Below are 23,065 nucleotides of genomic sequence, written 5' to 3' on the forward strand. Positions count from 1 at the left end.
AAATAAATAAATAAAATCTTAAAAAAAATAAATGAATGGATAAAGAAGACATCACACACACACACACACACACACACACACACACAATGGTATATTACTCAGTCATGAAAAAGACTGAAATCTTGCCATGAGGGTATTATGCTAAGTGAAATAAGTCAGCCAGAGAAAGACAAATGCCACATGATTTCAGTTCTAAGGGCAATCTAAAAAACAAAACAAACAAATAAACACATAAACCAAAATAAAACTGAGACTTATAAATACAGAGAACGGAGTGGTGGTTGCCAGAGGGGAGGGGATTTGGCAATATGAAATAGGTGAACAGGATCAAGAAGTACAAACTTCCAGTTATAAAATAAGTAAATCATGGAGATGTGATGTACAGCATAGGGAATTCAGTCAACGTTTTGTTAACTTTGCGTGGTGATATAGGGTAATTAGACTTATTATTGTGGTGATCAGTGTATACAAGTGTCTAATCACTGTGTTGTACACATGAAACTAATATAATATTTATGTCAATTGTATTTCAGTTTAAAAAATGATGAAATCATTTGTAGTGTTGATTATCAAAGAGAAGTACAGAAAATGTTTACCCCCAATATAGGGGACTCAAATGCCTGAGCCAGCTATCAAAGTTCATCTTACTTTATATCATTAGGAAAGAAATAAAGAGGAAATAATATTTCTGAAAATGATTTCAACTACCAGTTAAATGAGTAGAAGTTTGCTGTTAACCAGAGTTATTAGGTTTCTTTTATTAAATGGAGAAAACATCTTATAAAGGAAGTAACCTTCAAAAATGATTCTTACTCTTGGGGCGCCTGGGTGGCTCAGTCGTTAAGCGTCTGCCTTCGGCTCAGGTCATGATCCCGGGGTCCTGGGATCGAGCCCCGCATCGGGCTCCCTGCTCTGCGGAGAGCCTGTTTCTCCCTCTCCCACTCCCCCTGCTTGTGTTCCCTCTCTCGCTGTCTCTCTCTCTGTCAAATAAATAAATAAAATCTTTAAAAAAAAATGATTCTTACTCTTAATAATGACTCCATTTTAACATAAATATGTACTTAAGCAAGAAACATATAAGTAGTATATAAATATATAATACTTAGCACAGTGTTTAGCAATTATGGCTATGCATACCTTGGGTGACTCAACATTTAGGCCAATAGAAAAGAAAGAATTTATTGTGTGAGATTTCCTAAGTATGTGGAACTACTGTCACAGGGCAATTCTAGTATGAAAGAGGTCATGTCATGTTGGAGATTAATCTTCAACAAATTTATGACTTGCTCTGGCTCAGAAACTTAAGATCAACTGTTATTCAAGGGCAATGTCTAATGTGCAGACTTTAGCCTCACATTTATATGCAAAATTAGTAACTACAGTAGGAACCAAATTGGTTAAAGATCCATTTTAGAATACTCTTTCAAGAAGAAGGCTTATCATCTTTTTTTTTTTTTTTTTTTTTTTAAATTGTTTAGGGTAAGTTCCCCTGGTGCTCTATATCTCTGATCCTCTTCCTTTTTTTTCATAAAATAAGTTCAGTTTTCTTTATTTGGACCATGTATGGCCATATTGTTTTTATTTAGCACCAAACACTGAGTCATCTACATGTTGAGGCCTCAAAATGTATGACTGAAATTGTTTAATGTTCCACTTTTGGAAATTTTTATAGAGCATTTTGCTTTAACTAGAGAGTATCTTCCCATATTGTGCTTGAAGTTGAAATCTCCAGTGGGTTATAGATAAATGTCTATAAAATCATCTCCATAGCTTTGTAAAAATCTCACCTTAGAACTGGATATGTTAAAATATACTTATTCTTCCTTATGAAGAAGAAAGTTGTAACAGTTGCTTCTAAGAGAGGTTGGAAGGAATGCAGGGTTTTTCCTGAAGATGCTTATAATACAGATAGATACATCAGAGATTTGGGGAACACATACTACACCAAAGAGGCTGGTTAGTTCATTAATGTGTGAGGTCATTGAAGATAGACTAAAACACTTTATCCTGGGACTTGGGTTCTATAACTATAATTTTTTAATCCTTAATGCTCAAGTGAATATACTGGATTTCCTTCTTACAGAGATATTATGTTCTGGTGTCACTCAATTTCTTTATTGTCTTTTGGAAAATTTTTCATTAATGTAATATTTATATTGTTCATAGTCATATGGCAGTTGGAATAAAAACCTAGTTAGATGAGTGTTGTAATAGTTCCATTCTGAGTTGCAACCTTGAATTTGAAATTCTGAGAACTCACCTTTACATTTGGATCTTTCAAAACTTTTGAAGTTACATAAATGAGCCATAAAAGCAGCCATCTTCAGCTACTAAGGTTGTGAAAATGGAGTCACTGAGGCCTGAATTCTGAGGGAATTCTCCATTTCTGGAACCATTGCCATAGATCTACGTAGAGAAGTCTGTTATTTTCAGATTTCAAGAAACAGTATAGCAATACAGTTATAAATAGCCAGTTGAGAAACCCATTAAAATGAAAATGTCCAGAAGTTAAAATGACAGTTGTGAAAAGTAAAACAAAAATAAATAAATTGTTAAGTTCTGAAGCACATTCTTCTTGATCAAAAAGCCCTCCAAGTAGAGGTTGGAACTGATTCATCAGAGAGAATCTTGTTTCCATTCTGAATGAACTCTGCTGCTGGTGTTTTACTTTTAGTGACAAAGTCACATGGCCAAAGCCTGCAGTGTTGTGTGTACGTACAAATACTGCTTTTATATTTTTCTCAGTGTTTCATAGAAAGACTCTAAAGCAAATAGAAGGATGATTTTTGTTGATCTTGACAAATGTAGTCATAAGAGAAAGGTGGGGACTCATTAGGTAACAATATAGCATTTTATGATCATTCCTGCAGTACTGAAAAAAGCAGTGAGATTTTAGAGAAACAAATATTATAAGAATGTAAAATGTATACATGGAAAACAACCCAAAGTATGCTTGTTGTAATCCAGCTCTTTTTTGAAAATTAACTTATTAATCAAATTCAGTATTACTTTTTCAATATGATATGAAGTGAAAACAGTAGCACTGGATACATACTTTTGCACGTAGCTGGGTATTGGTATGTAGCTGTAACCAGCCTTTAGTCAAGAGCAGATGATGATGGGGCACCCGGGTGGCTCAGTCGGTTAAGCGGCTGTTTTCTGCTCAGGTCATGATCCTGGGGTGCTGGGATCGAGCCCCACGTCCGGCTCCCTGCTCAGTGGAGAGCCTGCTTCTCCCTCTCCCTCTGCCTGCCACTCTGCCTACTTGTGCTCTCTATCTCTCTGTCAAAAAAAAAAAAATATATATATATATATATATATATATTTTTTTTTTTTTTTTTTTTTGAAAGAGCAGATGCACACCCAGGAGGGGCTCTTCTCTTTTCTCTGTCTGTTAAAAGGCTCCTGAAATGTTTGTGACTGATTCTTAGGTCAAGAGTACAATTTTCTGAAGATGGAGCCTGGAGAAGTGAACTCACTTGGAGAAAGATACGACTTTGACAGTATCATGCACTATGCCAGGAACACCTTCTCAAGGTTGGAGTCTCAGGTTATACCTTTTGACTTTTAATTCCTTTCCTCTGTGTTGCTCCTCACAAAGCTATGTTTAACACTGGAACTAGAACCACTTTCAAATACTGTTGCCATTAAGTAGAAAAATACTTGGTATTTATAGCCAACACTAGCTTTTTGAAATTTTAAAAACATATTTTCACATTTCCTATCAGATACATAAGTTCAGAGTAAAAATTAAAATGGTATGAATTATTTAAGCTATTTTACATTCCTAAATCACTTTAAAATGTCCAACTAAAATGATTATTAAATGATCAGCCTATTAAATTGGCTTAGCATTATTTAATGAAAATTAGGCATTCACAAATTAAATAGGGTACTTGGTTGTTGAGTTGGAATGTCTACTGTCTATGTGACTTGTGTTTTCTACTCTGTATCTTCTATTGCTCAAGTGCTAGTTATGCTAATTTAATTCTCAAAGAATATATTATGAAGATATTTTACTTCATATAATTTAAAATTTTACAACTTATTAACCTTAAAGTCATTTCATTAAAAGTTTATGCTATTTTTAAAGAACATAATAAATTTGGGTTTCAGTTACTTTATTCTAAAGATGATGTCATCAAGCAAATAGTTCCCAGGTAAGGAATTTGGATCTGTCAAACCATTGAAGTCATCCCCTTTCCATTTTTATGCCTATTTTACCCTCTTGTCCATTCCAACTCATTCTTTTTGCCCACTTATGTCCATTTCACAATTCATCAAACATCTGTTTCTAAAGGCAGGGGTGGAAAGAAGATAAAAAAGATTCAAATTAATACCCCCCCTTTTTAAAACATTTTTAAAAAAAGATTTCATTATTTTTTTTAAGTAATCTCTACACCCACAGTGGGGCTTGAACCTACAACCCTGAGATGGAGAGTTACATGCTCTACTGACTGAGTCTGCCAGGTGCCCCCTAAAAAATTTCCTGATAAAAAGTAAAGAAAAATGTCTCAAAGAACTCTTAATACTTGGATACATTTTTCAATTATGCTTTTTGAAAGACAAAACTGTATTATTTAAAAAATTGAGTGTTAATTGTATTTTAATATAATTATTAATGATATTTAATAATTATTTTCTACTGAAGTGCATATATATTTGCTTAAATATAATAACCACCCAAATACTTACTGTTTCTGGAATTGAATTTAAGTTTTGGTAGAAATACATCCATAAATTTGGCCTGAAATTAATCTCAAAGAGCTATAAAACTTTATGTTTAGGTCAGTGTTTGGAATTGAGTTTTCTGTAGAAATGTAACAAATGGGATTTGGGTCCCAGTTCAGCCAAGGCGCCTCTCATATACTACTGAATTATTTAGAACTAAACTGACTTTTGATTCTTTGGAACACAGGAGGTAGTGGAAAGTAGAGAAAATAATTCATTCTTTCTGTCTTTGATAGATGATGAATATATACCAACATTTAAAATATATATTTCCCCTTACTCTGTATTTCTTTTACATGTTTAAATTTTTTCCTTTCCTCTTTTTCATAAATCGTTCTGCTCTTACTACCTGCAGTCCATCATCCCCACCCCCCACACCATGGTGCTGCATGCCAAGCAGCCTTGACCTATTATTTTGTCTTACTGTTTCAAAATTATCCTATTCGGTTTTCCTAATGAACTTATATTCTTAGAGTGAAAGTAACTATACCTACCTGTTAGAAGAGTTGATCCAACCAACATTATTTTATTGTTTTGATCTTTAAAGAGGATGTTTATTAACTCATACATATATTTAAATAACTGAATTCCAGGAGATAAAATATTTGCACAGTTCTTAGCCACCACCTCCAAAGTATTTGAAGTTTTGTGTGTGTATGTGCCTGTGTGGTTAAAAACACACAACATAAAATTTATAATCTTAACTATTTCTCAGTGTACAGTTTAGTAATGTTAAGTATATTCACATGATTGTGAAACAGATATTCACAGCGTTTTCATCTTGCAAAACTGAAACCCTATGCCCATGCCCATTAAACAACAGTGCCCCATTTTCCCCTCTTGGCAGCCCCTGGTAACTACTATTCTACTTTGTGTTTCTGTGAATTTGGATTTAGATATTTTAGATACCTCTTTAAATAGAACCATACAGTATTTGTCTTTTTGTGCCTGGCTTATTTCACTTAGCACAGTGTTGTCAAGGTTTATGCATGTTGCGGCATGTGACCCAGGATTTCCTTCTGTTTTAAGGCTGAATAATATGCCATTGTAGGTATAGACCATATTTTGTTTATCCATTCATCCACTGATGGGCATTTGAGTTGCTTCCATTTGTTGGCTCTTGTGTATAGTGCTGCTATGAATATGGGTATGCAAATATCTTTCCCAGACCCTGTTTTCAATTATTTTGCATAGATACACAGAAGTGGGATTGCCAGACCATATGGTAGTTCTATTTTTAATTTTTTGAAGAAACTCCATGATGTTTTCTGTAGTAGCTGCGCCATTTCAAAATCCCACAGCAGTGCACAAGGGTTCCAGTTATTCCATATCCTTACCAACATGTATTATTTTCTATTTATTTTTTCCTTTTTTTTTTTTTTAAATAGTAGCCATCCTACTGGGTATGACATGATGTTTTATTGTGGTTTTGATTTGCATTCTCTGATTGATGATGTTGAACATCTTTTCATGTGCTTTCTGGCCATTTGTGTATCATCTTTGGAGAAATGTCTATTTAATTCTTTTGCCCATTTTAAAGTCAGGTTATTTAATTTTTTTGTTGTTGAATTGTAGTATTTCTGTATATATTCTGTCTCCTTCTTACATATGTTATTTGCAAATATTTTCTTTTTTTTTTCATCTTTGCTGCATAGTAGCTTTTTATTTTGATGTAGTTCCACTTACCTATTTTTGCTTTTGTTAATTGTGCTTTGGTGTCATATCCAAGAAATCATTGCCAGATCCAATGTGTGAAGCTTTTCCACTATGTTTTCATGTAAGAGTTTTATAGTTTTGGGGTTTGTGTTCAGGTCTTAAACTGTTTTGAGTTAATTTTTGTACATAGCTTAAATAATTGTCTAACTTCATTCTTTTGCACATGGATATTCAGTTTTCCCAACATCATTTGTTCAATAGATTGTTTCTTTTCCCATTGAGTGGTTTTGGCACTCTTGTTGAAGATGATTTACTGTATTCACTAGGGTTTATTTCTGAGATTTCTATTCTATTCCATTGGTCTCTAGGTCTATCTTTATGCCAGTATCACACTGTTTTGATTACTTTAGCTTAGTAATGTGTTTTGAAATCAGGATGTGTGAGTCCTCCAGCTTTGTTCTTTTTCACAGTTTTTTGGCTATTTGAGGTTCTGTGAGATTCCATATGAATGTTAGGACTTTTTAAATTTCTGCAATAAATGCCATTGGGATTTTGATAGAGATTGTGGCTGGATCTGTAGATCATTTTAAGTAGTGTGGACATCTTAACGAACTAAGTTGTTTAATCCATAAAAATTGGAATGTCTTTCCATTTATGTCTTCTCTAATTTCTTTGAGCAATGTTTTGTAGTTTTTAGTGTACAAATCTTTCACTTTTTTGGTTGGGTTTATTCCTAAGTACTTTATTATTTTTAATGCTATTTTAAATGGAATTGTTTTCCTTAATTTCCTTTTCAGATTGTTCATTGCTATTGTATGAAACCACAACTGATTTTTTGTGTGTTGATTTTTATTCCGCAACTTTGCTAAATTTGTTTATTAGTTCTCACTTTTTTTTTTTGTGGACTCTTCAGGGTTTTCTACATATAGGATTACATGATCTACAAAGAGAGTTGGTTTTAATTCTCTCTTTCCTATTTAGATGTCTTTTACTTCTTTTTCTTGCCTAATTGCTCTGGCTACAACTTTCAGTACTATGTTGAATAGAAACAGTGAGAGCAGGCATTTCTGCCTTGTTCTTGATCTTAGATGAAAAACTTTCAGTTTTTCAGCACTGAGTATGTTGTTTGCTGTAGGCTTTTCATTTATGTTCTTTATTATGTGGAGACAGTTTCCTTCTATTCCTAGTGTGTTGAAAGTTTTTTTTTTTTCCCTAAAGATTTATTTATTTATTTGAGAGAGCGAGAATGAGAGAGAGAGAGAGTACATGAGAGGGGGGAGGGTTAGAGGGAGAAGCAGGCTCCTCGCCGAGCAGGGAGCCTGATGCAGGACTCGATCCAGGGACTCCAGGATCATGACCTGAGCCGAAGGCAGCCGCTTAACCAACTGAACCACCCAGGCGCCCGTGTTGAAAGTTTTTATCATGAAAGGTCTTTGAATTTTGTCAAATGCTTTTTCTACATTAATTAGATGAACATGTGGTTTTTGTTCTTCATTCTGTTAATGCAAGTATTTGAAATTTTATATTTTCTTCTGAACCCAGGGAGTCTATAAAAAGTTTCAGTTGTCTTCGTGGATGTAGCCCATCAGCAGATTTAGGTACTTACTTTTAGGAAGAATAGAACTAGATATATGTGGTCTTTATATGCATGGGTAATTTGTAATGTAGAGGCTTGCTAACTGGGATTGCTTATTTTTCTTTAATGAAGGAATTGCAAAATTTTACAAAGTTTCTTAAAGAAGCATAGCTAATTCACTCTTCTAATGTAGGTAGAACAAATGAAGATTAGTAAGTGAAGCCCTTTGTAATCTGTCTCTGGACTATTGATAGTACCTCACTGAGGATATTCAGGAAGAACCTGTATTGCTTAACAGGCCTGGAAGCGGAGGGAGAGAATTGTTAACTTCTTGACCACAAAGGAAGAACAAAACAAAGTGTGACTTACCCCCTTCTGAATGGAAGAGAAGGTACCTCAGCAGAGAGGAGTCAAAATTCATCATTCTATTGTCTGAATTTGAATATATCTATGTCAAGATGTCCTTGACCTTTTTAAATCGAACTGTTTTAAAAACTGGAAAAAGTGAACCTTTTAAAGTTTACAAATCTGATTTTAGAATTAGAAAACAATGAATATTTTTTAAAGATTTATTTATTTATTTGACAGAGAGAGGCAGCGAGAGAGGGAACACAAGCAGGGGGAGTGGGAGAGGGAGAAGCAGGCTTCCCGCAGAGCAGGGAGCCCGATGCGGGACTCGATCCCAGGACCCTGGGATAACGACCTGAGCTGAAGTATCACGACCTGAGCCGAAGGCAGACGCTTAACAACTGAGCTACCCAGGCGCCCCTAGAAAATAATGAATATTTTGTTGGTACTGAAGTACTGCAGAAATGGTAACCCTTCATTAATTTGGACTTACCTACTTAAAATATCTGTTGATTCATGAAGTATAGTTGAAGAATGGCTTTTCTCAATACGACCCTACTTTATAGCTCAACTTCTCCTTCAATGCATTGACCTAGCTGGAGTTGCATCTTATTATGAGCAACCTCTCACTTTTGCTGGTCTACTCCCATAAGTCATCATCAATTCCCCTCCCTCCCTTTATCTCAAGCAATATGCATGTGGAGTTCTGTAGATACTTAGATTTGTAAAGAGTTCCATTTTTTATTTGTGTTATCCAGGTTTTATCTATAAAGATCACTACCCTTACCTGGGAGCCAGAGAGGTTAGTCATAAAGCACTCATAGATCATGTCATTCCTCTGTTTACCATCTTCCAGATGGTAACAGTTTTCCTTAGACTAAAAGTCACATTCTCTGTGTGACACTCAAACACTTTAAGGATTCTCCCATCTCTGAGCAGTTGAATTTCCTGTTCTTTCTTTCTGGAAGTTTCTACTCCCATTTACTCACAGTGCCCTCACTCTCACTTCCTTCATGTTTGGCCAAAATGTCAACTTCCAAGTGAGTTTTTCTTTGATCACTCTATTTAAAAACTACCCCATCATGGATAATCAATGTCCATCTTCACTTCTTTTTCTCCATAGGACCTGTCACTCTCTCAGTACTCAATCTTTTGTTTAATGTCTCTTGCCCTACATTAAAATGTGAGAATCATAGTGTTTCTTTTATTAATGGCTATAAATCCAGACCTACAACAGTGCTTAGGAAATATTTCCTAAAGGAAAGGATAGAGACGAAATGTTCTTTTAACCTGTAGTCTAAATACAATTTATTCATTAAAATTTTGGAAAGGAGTATCATGCCTTTCATCCTAATTTAAAATATTTTTTTTTAACAATTTTATTTCTTAATTTCAAATACTTTTATAGAAAGCTTCTCTTTTTTTTGAAATCCTCATCCTTCTTACCACTGGAATAGTTTCCCAGTCCATTTAACTTTTAAGTTCAGTTCTTCCTTTAGAGTTATAAATGTTGATATTCATTGCAAAATTAAGACTATGTCTTTAGTGCATTATATTCAGAATTTTTAGTTTTGAAGATTGAGAAAGATAGTATCACAAATTTGGGTATCTCACGACTTGGTATGTCTAGCTTAGTATTATTAGGGCTTTGCCATTGCTAGTTTTTTTCTTCTTAATTTTACCATGAAAATTTTATTCTCTTTGTGTCTCTGTGTGTGTGTGTATCAAAAAACTATTTTGCTTAAAATGTTCTTTCTAAAATTTGATACTCTGTCTTTTTTTCCTGTTCTTTTAACATACTGTAATACTTGGACTTCTAAGAATACATAGGTTAAATTAATAAGTTAACTAAAAAAATAACATTTTTTGGCTTTTACAATTTTAGTAACCTCAAAAATATGTATTGTAGGTTGTCCTTAAAATATAGACTTCTATGAGGGAAAATTGTTTTACAATTTACTAATCCAAGTGGTTCTTAGATTTGCTTAAAAGCCTAAAAAAAAGTCATGCTATATTTGGTGGGGGACTATATAGAATTCTAGATTTTTAAAATTATTTCATTGACTTTTGCTAGGTATACAATTTAACACAACTTTTTTTTCCTACCTTGATAAACATGTTTTGAAAGTCTGGCACACTATTTGAAGCTCAACACTGATGTATTTTCCCTTTAACTGACGTGAGTCTGAAAAAAGATAATTATATATACTTATACTTGTAAGGAATGTATGTGTCTTAATTTGGTGACTTATGTGTGGCTTGCTTCTGATTTTTTTCAGGGGGATGTTTCTGGATACTATTCTCCCCTCTCGTGATGATAATGGCATACGTCCTGCAATTGGTCAACGAACCCGTTTAAGCAAAGGAGATATTGCACAGGCAAGAAAGCTGTATAGATGTCCAGGTATTGCACCATACAAAAACAGAGCCATAATTGTGCCTGACTGTGTTGTTCCAGATGAGTAAGCCACAATTCCCTGAACTGTTTACTTGGGTCTCTCCATGCTGGCAAGTGACGTTTTCAGTTCAAAGTCAGTAATCATAAAATGAAATGAGAGAACTCTGGAACACCCATTGATAAAATTAAAAACAAATTGCTAGAAATCAAATTTAAGCGGGGATAGTATGTTTTCCTAACAGGGATAGTACTTTTTTTTCTTTTAACTTAACAAGTAAAAGAGCAAAAAGCACGATTGTTTGATAGTTGTCATTAAATAGTTGCAGGATTTTATAGTCAAATGTTGAGTTTTCTTGCCAACATAAAAAGAATATCCCTTATTTCAACTTCAGCATTGAGGACTGAATGATCTTTTTCTTGCAAGTACCACCATTAATGATATATAAATTAAAATGTTATTAGTTGGAATTTATAACATTGTTGCAAAAAAGGAGTTCTAACCGTGTTGCTAGTGAGTTACCATATGTTTTGCTACTGGTTAAAATTATGAAAAAGAGATTAAGGGAAGTTCTTAATAAGACTGTTCCAAGAGAACACCAGTGACTTATTGGTCCAAAAAAGAAAAAAGAATCTGCTTTCAAATTGGAAACGCTGCATACTCTATGCAACTCCTGCATAGTCAAAATCCTTTGAAATAACATATATCAAAGAAATATGTTTTTAACTTTGGTTAGCACAGCTCTTCCCCAAATTTTTGTTCATGTATATATGTAAATTATACATGTATGTGTGGTATATTTTTAAATCTAAATTTCCATAGGAAAGATGTATTTGTAAGTAAATGGCACCACTATGACAAAAGAAATGAGTGATCCTTGGCTAATTTCTGGTAGTATTGGACGTATGATACTTTTTTTAAATTATGTTATGTTAATCACCATACATTACATCATTAGTTTGTGATGTAGTGTTCCATGATTCATTGTTTGTGCATAACACCCAGTGCTCCGTGCAGAACGTGCCCTCTTTAATACCCATCATCAGGCTAACCCATCCTCCCACCCCTCTCCCCTCCAAAACCCTCAGTTTGTTTCTCAGAGTCCATAGTCCATATGATACTTTCTAACTTTGAAAGTAGAAGATTTGGGGGAAGATTGTGTGTTAATAGCAACTAAGTAAACAGTTCACATGGAAAAGTATTTTGTTTGTCTCTCTAAATACATGTGTGTGTGTATGTGTGTATGTGTTTGGATGCATATATATATGTACATATATATACTTTATATATATATATATATATATATATATATATATATATATATATATATCACTTAAAAAGCACACTAGAAATGCATTTAGAACACTGAATTGTAGGAAAGTCAGTCAGTAGGAATCAGAAAAGTAATCAAACTTATGACACTATAATTTTCAGCCTATAGCTCTTAAATATTTAAGTTACCAATGGGAAGATACATATAGTTTTCACTTGAGAGTTTATTTATGTAAACACATAAACAAGCTATTTTCTTACTTGAAATATAGTAATAATGTGTACATTGGTTTGTTAATACAGTAAAACCACATTCATGAAGGTACCATCATCAATGAGAAAGATATCTTGTGTTTCTAAAGCCGTATGAGAAAGTTGCTTATTTATTTGCATGGTAAGTAAGAGAGAGCTAAGACATATAAATATGTATTTTAAAATAAGAATATGTAAACTTTTAGTTCACAGAATCTTTAAGAATGACTTATTTTCTATCTTGGACTTTTTAATACCCACCAAACAAGTCCCTCCCTTTCTCTCTTTTTTTTGTCTCTTGCTCTTTCTGTTTCTTTCTCTCTCCGTCTCGGCCCGTGTGTGTGTGTGTGTGTGTGTGTGTGTGAAGCCAAGCTTGAGACTTGTATATGGTTATGAATTTAACATTCTTCATTTCTTTACAATGGAGAGCACTAATGATATAGGTAGAAATGTAGGGCAAATAAACTTAAGTTACACTGATAACAGTAAGCTCACCAGTAGCTCCAAGAATATTAATGGAGTAATGTGGAAGATTGATAACTGTACATAGAAGTGTAAATAAGATAACTTATTTGAGAATCATCTAGGAAGAGTGTAGGAGTTTATAAAATGAAATCTGGTTGTGTCTTGGCTTTAATACAGAAAGGAGAGAGTTATAAAACTGCATAGTCCTTTGGAGTTTGTCTTATTGTTTTCTTTTGTTAGAAATTGCTGATGAATAGAGCCAGTCAGAGGTATTTGGCTACATTACTCCAACTCTTTACTTCTTATCAGTTTACCCTCAAAGCTGTTTTGGATCTGCATTTTATAGAGTTATTCCTTAAGAGTTTAATCTTGAAAGGAATACCGACCTGGTTCACACTTAAATATTTAAGGTTATATAGCTTTTATGGTCCATGATAAGTGGGGCCCTGAGTCCAAGAGGGCAGGTTTCTAATAGGCAGGTAATAGTAGGTAGACTGCAAATATTATTGCCTTTCCATTGATAATATAGGAAATGTATTTTTATCTATCAGAAGATGAAGAGCATTAAAATGTATGCATTTTTAATTCCCTTAAAACAATATAAACTATTTTTTATGAGACTTTCTAGCTGGTAAACAACTTGTAATCCATTATTATATATATCTACTTATATATGCCAAATATATAAATTAGATTTGTATGGGAAACCTGAATTACTCATTGTAGAGTCGGTGCATACTAATCATGAAAAAGCTCCATATAGGACTAAAGTTGTGTTTTTAAGGTGATGGAATGAAGATAAGTTTCTTTTAGTTTAGAATTATTTTCATTGCCATTTTTTGTTCCTTTAGAAGCAGGCAAGAAAGATCTCCTGATGCACTGTTAATGTAGAGAAAGAATATGATCCTTTACAGCCTTGGCACTCTTCTGACATAAGACCCCATCATCCATCGCCAGACCACATCCCGGAAAGGAGAAGGAAGGGAAATAAAGGGAGAGCTGCCCAACCCTGGGATTGAATAGATTTCTGGACAGTGCTGCCCAAAGGCCAGTCCTATGTCCTTCCCACAGCTTCCAGGTCTTTCTAGCATTAAGGCATCTAAAAGGACAGCCGCTAATGGTACTTTATGTACCTGCCATTGTAATCCCTTGCATCCTACATACTGTCAAGATTCTCCCCCAAGCTAAGGCAGAGAATAGGTCATCATTATGGTCTTATTGTCCCTTTATGCCAGTAATTAACAGTTTGCTCTTGAAGGAGATCTTCTCTAGCCTGTCTGAGTTGCAGTGGATATTTTTCTCTTCATAAATCAGTAATGGGTACTACTGTTCTCTCTCTTTGAGGGCCTTGTTTTTCTTGTGACTCATTTTTTAAATGTATTTTTTTCCATTTGATCTAATCTAAGGATTACTTTCATTTTTGATTTCTAAACTGCTTAGTTTAACTCTTCTCCTGGTACAGTCACTGGTCTTTATTTGCATTTTCTCTTAAATTTGCTTTTCTGTAGTCCCATGAACTTTTTGCTTACTTAGTACTTCATCAACCATCAATCCTAATATTCTCCAGTACATTTTCCCCAATAAATACATCAAGTAACATAATAAAATTAGGGGAAATACAAAATAAAATATCAAAAATAAAGGGCCTTCTAAGGATTAGAATCTTCCTTGTTACATAAAAGTGCACGTGTATTCACACATCAACACATGTACAGTCTATGTTCACAAATTTAAAAGTTGTCAAAGCTAGTACACATACACTATGTGTGTGGAATGTCCCTGTCCATGGATGCCCATTTGTGTGGACACTTTAAGGATGGAAGGCCAATTTCAGCATGCATGGAGTCTGAATACTAGAAACTTTACCTCCCTTTAAACACTTGTTTCATTAACTTTACCTTTAAAATTGAAATAAGGTTCTTCTTAGTTACTTAAGCATTAATCTCTTGGTTCCTGGTATAATTTTCTGAGATTCCAGACAGAATATACTTTATATATGTGCTGGTATATATACAGTTCTTGGCCAAAATATTGCCCGTGTGCAAAAAATAATAATTTAGCTATTTTTTTCCCACTTATTCGTGGACCCCTTTCTTCATTTCCCTGTAAACATCCCCTAGTTCAATGGATGGCACCAGACATAGCTCATCTGGTAGCCCAAGCCAGAATTATGAAGGGCAGTCTCACCTCATTCCTCCATTACTTTCTCCAGCTAGTCAGTCCTGCTGCCTTCTTGGAATCTTGCATTCTTGCAGTGAATCCCCTACTCTGGGGAGCCTCATCTTTTGTCTGGATTGTTGAAATGCCTCCTAATTCACCTCTTGTCCCTATTCTTACATCTCTTTAGTTCTCTGGCCAAGCTGCTGTTAAGTGGCTTTAAATATGCAAATCTTACTTTGCTTATTTTTAGGATAAAGGCTAATCTTCTTTCCATTATGCCATTTCAAAATATTTTTCTTGTGTCTTCCCTGAGTCTTTTCTCTAGGTATTACCCCTCCAGGCTAGTTTTTCACCTCCACTTTGTTTAGCTCCTGGCACCACAGTATGCTTGCCTTCTGCCTCTTCCTCCAGGCAGCCTGGTTAAATCCTAGCTCATATTTAGGATTCAGCTCCTATGTCACCTCTTACTTAAAGCCTTCCTCATCTCCCAGGACTCCACCATGGTAAATGCCTCATTTGATCCTGGTCTTTGTGTCTTAATCCTATAATCATCATTCATTTGGCATTTCCCACACTGGAGTATGTAAGCTTTTGTGGGATTGGAGTTGGGTTTTCCCTCATGGTGTTCTGAATCTGATGTAAATTAAGTGCTCAATAAATAGTTGCTGTATGAATGAATGAGTCACCGTTAACACGTGGAAGGCACCGTGCCAGATATTATGGCCACAGAAAAGGAAGCACAGACTACACACACGAATAGCTGAGCCTCTGGGGCATCCCGCAGACAATATCACTTGGGTAGGAAGTAAATTTCCTCCTTAAAGGATGCTACAGCAGTTCTGCGAGAGATGCCTAACCTGGGCTGCACACTGCGGGAGGCAGGCTCCTTGGAGTAGGTGCTTATGCTTCATTTTAAAGGATGATTCAGACTTGGCGAGGCAGTTGCTATTGAAATGTATTTTAAAATATTTCATTGTTAATCTCACATTATCTCTCAGATGATTTAGGATTCTTTTTAACATTTCCTTATCTTAAAATCATTTTACATTTTATTTTATATTTTTAAAATCATTTTAGGGGCGCCTGGGTGGCTCAGTCGTTAACGTCTGCCTTCGGCTCAGGTCATGATCCCAGAGTCATGGGATCGAGCCCCGCGTTGGGCTCTCTGCTCAGCGGAAAGCCTGCTTCTCCCTCTCCCACTCCCCCTGCTTGTGTTCCCTCTCTCGCTGTGTCTCTCTCTGTCAAATAAATAAATAAAATCTTTAAAAAAATCATTTAAACCTGTATCTTATTTATTATATTTAAAAGTTTAAGGGGTATAAATATAAGTTAATTAGGTAGTATTAAGTTGATTAGATGCAGTTTTATTTCTTCCCCTAATCTAGAATTTGTCAAGATCCTTTGGGAAGAGATTTATCAAATAGAAATTATTGTTCATCTCTATCTGTTTTCCTTAGCCTTAGTAAGATCATAAATATGCTCCTACAGAATATTGAGGAAGGAAAGTTCTCAATCTTTGGTATTGGGTGGATATTACAGACATTTGGTGAGAAAGTAACTGTAGATGGACATGCAGACAGCTATAAACTTCATGTTATTAAAAGGTCAAGAGTTTGTAATAATTGCTGAACAAGACACAATCCAAGTAGCAGTTATACAATTTAAATTCTTGCAAATTCTTGTATAATTCTTGTACAATTATACAATTTTCTATTCTGGAAGAATGAAGGTATATGTGAATTACCTAATTCATAAGTGAGATTGATCATATGATAAAGGACTTAGAAGTTCAACTGCTTTATTATTGTTATTTTTTGTTTTGGCAAAAAATTACGTAATATGACATCTACCCTATTAGCAAATTTGTAAGTGCACAGTACAGTACTGTTAACTCTATGCACATTGGTATATAGCAGATCTCTAGAACTTCTTTGTCTTGCATGACTAAAACTCTACACCCATTGAGCAGCAGCTCTTCATTTCCCTCTCCCCCAGCCCCCGGCAAGCAGCATTCCACTTTCCACTTCTATGAATTTGACTACTTTAGAAATCTCATGTAAGTGGAATCATGCAGTATTTGTCTTTCTGTAACTGGCTAATCTCACTCAGCATCATGTCCTCTGGGTTTATCTGGGTTGTAGCATATGCCAGACTTCCTTCTGTTTTAAGGCCGAATAATATTCTATTTTATGTATATACCACAGTTTCTTTATCCGTTCATCCACTGATGGATGTTTAGGATGTTTCTGTCTCTTGACTGATATGAATAATGCTGCAATGAAAATGGGAGCACAAATATCTCTTCCAGATCCTGTTTTCAATTCTTTTGAATAAATACCCAGAAGTGGGATTGTTGGATCATTTGGGAACTATATTTACGATTTTTGAGGAAATCCCACACTGTTTTCCATAGTGGCTGCACCATTTTATATTCCTACCAACAGCGCACAAAGGCTGCAGTTTCTCCATTTCCTTGCCAACACTTCTTATTTTTTGTTTGTTTGTTTGTTTGTTTGTTGATAATGGCCATACTGACAGGTGTGAGGTGATATAGTGGTTTTGATTTTCATTTCCCTGATGATTAGTGATGTAAAACATTTTTTTTTCATATACCTATTGGCCATTTGTGTGTCTTCTTTGCCCATTTCTTTTTCTTTGCCCATTTTTTAAATTGGGTTATTTTGTTTTTTGCTATTGATTTGTATGAGTTCCTTATATATTCTGAATACTAATCCCTCATGAGATATATGATTTGCAGATATTTTCTCCCAGTCAGAAGGTTGCCTTTCACTCTCTTGATTGTTTCCTTTGCTGTACAGAAGCTTTTTTAGCTGACATAGTCCCACCTGCCCTTTTTTGCTTTTATTTCCTGTGCTTTGGTGTCATATCCAAGAAATCATTGCCAGGACTACTGTTACAAAGTTTCTTACCTGTTTTCTTCTAGAAGTTTTACAGTTTAGGGTCTTACATTTAAGTCTTTAATTCATTTTATGTTGATTTTTGTGTATGGTGTAAGATAAGGGTCCAATTTCATTCTTTTGTATGTGTATATCTAGTTTCTCTGACACCATTTGCTGGAGAGACTATGCTTTCCCTAATGAGTAGTCTTGGCACCCTTGTTGAAGATCATTTGACCATATATACATGAGTTTATTTTGGGGCTCTCTCTTCTCTTCTCTTGGTCTATATGTCTGTCGTATGCCAATATCATACTGTTTTGAATACTGTAGCTTTGTAATATGTTTTGAAGTTAGCAAGTGGGAGCCAGCTTCGTTTTTTTTTTTTTTTTTCCAGAATGTTTTGGCTATTTCTGGTATGCAGTATTATGTGTATTTCAGGATTTTTTTTTTCTTTCTGCAAGAAATGCCCCTGAGATTTTGATCGAAATTATGTTGAATCTGTGGATTGCTTTGGGTAATATGGATATTTTAATAATATTAACTCTTCTAGTCATGAACATAGCTCATCATTCCATTGGTTTGTGTCATCTTTAATTTCTTTCATCAATGTTTTTAGTTTTCGGTGTACAAGTCCTTTGCCTCTTTGGTTAAGTTTATTGCCAAGTATTTTATCCTTTCTTGATGCTATTATGAATGGGATTGTTTTCTTAATTTCCTTTTGAAATATTTTTTGCTGATGTATAGAAAAGCAACTGATTTTTTGTGTTAATTTTGTATCCTGCAACTTTGCTGAATTTATTTATTAGTTCTAACAGTTTTATGTGTGTGTGGAATGTTTACAGTTTTATACGTGTAAGATTGTGTCATCTGCCTACAGAGATAGAAGTTTAATTTCTGAATTATATTTAGTTTTAGAGTAATTTTTGTTAGGGCAGTGATAACAATAACTGTCCTCTGTATATTTTTTTATCTTTTTTCTCCTACATATGACTAAGTTTTGTAGTTCAAAGACATATTCAAACACTTTAGACCACAGTCTCCCTACCTATGGAAGAGGTATCTAAGGGTTAAAAAGAAGATTCAGGGCATAATAACATTTTATTCCTACAAAGCAACTTTATTAAGTATATGTTAATAAGATGGCCATTTAACAAGAGAAAACTGAAGCTGAAGCTTTTGAGACTTACTTGTATGACATAATTAGTAAGTGATAATGCCATGATTAAAACTTGTGTTTTCTCACCATGGACTTTGCTGAGTAAATGAATAGCCTATGCATTTTAACTTCATAGTGCCACTTTTTTCTTGCTGATTTTCCTTCAGTTCTTTTAATAATAAACTTTGCTTTGTATATCTGAGCATTAATCAACCTATGTCTGGGGAAAGTGTTGAAATATCTTTTGTAGTAAGGGTCAGGTAGCCTGGGACAACCACACTTACTGAGGTAAATGCACAAATGATTATAAGCATTATAAGCAAATGCTATATAATAGATTTACTTAATATTTGAATTATATGCTGATTCTGTTTATTTTTCATTTTATAGAGTTTTCCATTTTATCTTTATCAAAACAGTATTGTTTGTGTACATCTGTGGATTAAATATATTTAATTGTTTTAATTTCACTTTAGTAAATACAGTAACAACATTCTATGTGGCTTAGTGTACTTTTCAATCATTAAATAATTTATTTTTAGCTATGAATTACAGTATTTTTCATTGAAACACACTCAACTCCCAAATGATTATATAGCATCTGAACTGATCCTCTTAGAAGCACACTGTTTGCATTAATAAAATCTTAATAAATTTTCATTTTTTTAAGGGTTCTTATAATGTTATATTTATCAAGAGCCCTTAGATGTTTCATGGAAAATGCTGAATTATGTATTTTTGACCTTGAGCATTTTCATTTTGTTCTAAAGTTGCTTTTATCTGCCTGTTAATCAGAATAAACACTGCTTACTTCTACTTGAAATGTATTTTGTTGTGCAAACTTAGTATCTGTGTTTTCAAATAAATATTTATATCATATCAGACTTTTTACAGCTCCATTTTGTTTTCTTTTTTTTTTTTAAGATTTTATTTATTTATTTGACAGAGAGAGACACACAGCAAGAGAGGAAACACAAGCAGGAGGAGTGGGAGAGGGAGAAGCAGGCTTCGCACAGAGCAGGGAGCCCGATGTGGGGCTCGATCCCAAGACCCTGGGATCGTGACCTGAGCCGAAGGCAGATGCTTAATGTGCCACCCAGGCACCCTCCATTTTGTTTTCAAAGTCATCATCTTTCTTTCTTCATTTAACTTAAGATATGCAAAACCATTTATTATTTATGGAGGATTTGATGAGACGAGAGTTCACCTGCTGGTAGCTATGACTCTATAATATGATAATATCGCAGTCTGATTTCAGTCTCCTTCAGAGGGAAAGTACTGTTTTGTCTTTTTTTTTTTTAATTACTGAATGAAGGTTATAAAGATGACAGGCTGAAGTGGAAGAACTATTCTTGAATTCAGGATACTTAAAGCAGCCTAGGTTCATGTGTCACATGCTATGTCTTACAAAAGCAACAGGAAAACCCATTATAGAATGGTTCTGACCACTAACCTTGGCTAAACCAATGAGCTAATTACACTCTGTGTGAAATGGCCCTAGAGATATTAATCACACAGATCTTGAGGCTGTGCAACTGATAATTTGCTATTTTAGATGACTGATAATTACTTCTAAGAAATTAGACAGCCTTAGTAAGAGGAAAACACAATTGCTTTTCCTGTAATTTCTACTTAGGATCAACATAAATAATAGAGTAAATAAATGTCCACATCTTGGAAAATTTTAATCTTCCTTTATGTTTTTAACCTTTCAATTTTTTTCAGCTTATTTTGAGAAAAATTTTCACTGTGTATGACATTTTGGTACGACCTTCATTGACTGTATTCTAATTATTAAGATTTCTGTTTTTGGACTTTGATGTGATATTTGCTATGAAACTTAGCCTCACTTTACATTGAAAAATATTATTTATGTTTCATGTTATCCCCTAGCCACATCAACCAGATATCCACTGGCTTGAATATGAGTATAGGTCACCTACTAACTCTTTGGGGATGAATGAGAGAAGTTTCCATGAGGAAGAACTTTATGAATGCCAAATTATTTATCTCATAGTCTTGTTTTATGGTTAGCCCTAATGATACCATTAAGTATGTTAAAATTGTGGTAATGGAGACATAAGGTGAATTTACTTGGAAAGGAAAAGTCTTTTATAGAACACAAATATATATTTTCATCTAACACCAAAAGACTCAGGGCTTTATTTATGATGTCTTTCAGAAAAATTAAAGAATGATCTTATCTTTTTAAGGAAATATGGGTAAGTCATCTCTTTAAAATATCAAATATATGTATCTTTTTTTTTCCTTTAGCATGTGGAGAAACCCTACAAGAATCCAATGGCAACCTTTCGTCTCCAGGATTTCCAAATGGCTACCCTTCTTATACCCACTGCATCTGGAGAGTTTCAGTGACCCCAGGGGAGAAGGTAGTTTCTATCATCAAGAGTTCTCATTTAGTGTCATATAAATACAGAGATTCATCTTCTTTTAAATATAATTTCCTTTATTTTTTATTCTTATTTGATTCTTCAAATACAAGACTAAAAATCTCAGAAAATTTATAATGAAAATTGCTCAAGCTCTGGGAATTTTTTGAAAAATGTAATTTAAAAAGAAATAGTAAATGCTCTAAAAAGCTTGAAATAATGCAGATTATGTTCTCAGGCACAATGAAATTAAGTTAAAAATAAGTATCACATAGATAACCAGAAAATCCCACACATTTCAGTTAAGAAATATACATAAAATATCCAGTTTAGCTAAGAAACAATTACAGATTTAGATAGAAATTATTTTCAGTTATAGATTAGAAATTATTTTCAGCTATAATGTAACAAAAATACTGAATATCAAGCCTGTAAGATGCAATGAGAGCAGTACTTAGAAGGAAATTCACAACTTAAATGCTCACATTAGCAAATAAAAAATGCCCTAAACTAACGAGTTAGATATTCTTATTGAGTGGCTATTAAAGTTATAGTAAAATAAATGGAAAGGTACATAATGGAGGAAGTAATAAATAAAAGATAAACTAAGGAGATCAAAATAACATGGTACAAAGTATGAACAAAGTGGTACTTTGAAAAAACTTAGAAATATAGGAAAATGGATGTAAATAGATCAAGAAAGAAAAAGAATAACAGGAAAAGCACAATTATCTAATCACCAAAATGAAAAGGTTATTATAACCACTGATGCTCTAGACACAAAAATGAGATTAAAAGAATATTGTCAACATTATGCCAGTAACTTAAAAAATGTAGATGAAATGGGAAAATTCCTATAAAATATTACTGAGTTCTTACTCAAGAAAAAGAAAAAAAAAACTCGATTACTCCTATAACCACTAAAGAAAATGAGCTACTGTTTAATTGGATTATTAGATAATTTTCAGCAATGAAAATCCAAGCTCAGATGGCTTAATTTGTGAGTTCTAGCCAACATTCAAATAAGAAATAAGCATAATCTTATATAAACTCTTCCAGGGAATAAAAAGGAAGATCTACTCTCCTATTTATATGGCTAGGAAAACCTTGATAGAAATCCTGACAAGGACAGTATAAAAAAGGAAAAGTATAATTGAAGCTAACACTTGAATATGGATGTAAAATCCCCAAACCAAATCAAAGGTAGATGCATATACATGGACGTGTGTAGACAAAAACACCACTAAATGTATATCTCAATTAAATCAAGAAAAAATATCTATTACCGATTTAATAACAACAAAACCTGAAGAAACTGGGAATAGGTACCTTCTTAATCTTAGAAAGAAAATCTACAAAAATTATTACAAGTATCATTCTTGGGAAAACTCTGAAAGTATTCCTTTCTACCATACCAGTGTCTTTTTGGTGGAAGTCATGGCACATTAAGGCAAGAAAATGGAATTAAACATAATAAGGATTGAAAAGGAAGAAAGTTCCCTTTAGCATATTTAGTTTGTTGGTTAAAGATTTTAAAATTATTAAGAAAGGAAATGAATGAATCTGTTAACTTTTGGATTCTGTCTTGAATGCTAACCTTAAAAGTCTTTCCAGACCAAGATTGTATTGATACTAATCTTTTTTTTTTTTTTTTTTTTGCTACTTTTAAATAGTTTTTGTTCTTTGCTTATGACTAATTCATCTGGAATGACTCAAATATACTTAGAGTGTTTGTGAGAATGCAATTGAGGTTAAAGAAAGTT

The 23,065-nt window shown here is 33.8% G+C and overlaps 1 protein-coding gene across 1 annotated transcript in view; it reads left to right on the forward strand.

Annotated features, from left to right (window-relative positions):
- TLL1 (tolloid like 1) overlaps positions 1-23,065 on the forward strand; it is a 209,546-nt gene that overhangs the window by 114,621 nt on the left and 71,860 nt on the right. The window contains exons 7-9 of the mRNA XM_078069414.1: positions 3,432-3,537; positions 10,591-10,715; positions 21,187-21,302. Coding sequence (XP_077925540.1) covers positions 3,432-3,537; positions 10,591-10,715; positions 21,187-21,302 — 347 coding nt within the window. The remainder of the gene's footprint in view (positions 1-3,431; positions 3,538-10,590; positions 10,716-21,186; positions 21,303-23,065) is intronic.

This window comes from Halichoerus grypus, chromosome 3 (genome assembly GCF_964656455.1).
Source record: "Halichoerus grypus chromosome 3, mHalGry1.hap1.1, whole genome shotgun sequence".
Classification (NCBI taxonomy): Eukaryota; Metazoa; Chordata; class Mammalia; order Carnivora; family Phocidae; genus Halichoerus; species Halichoerus grypus.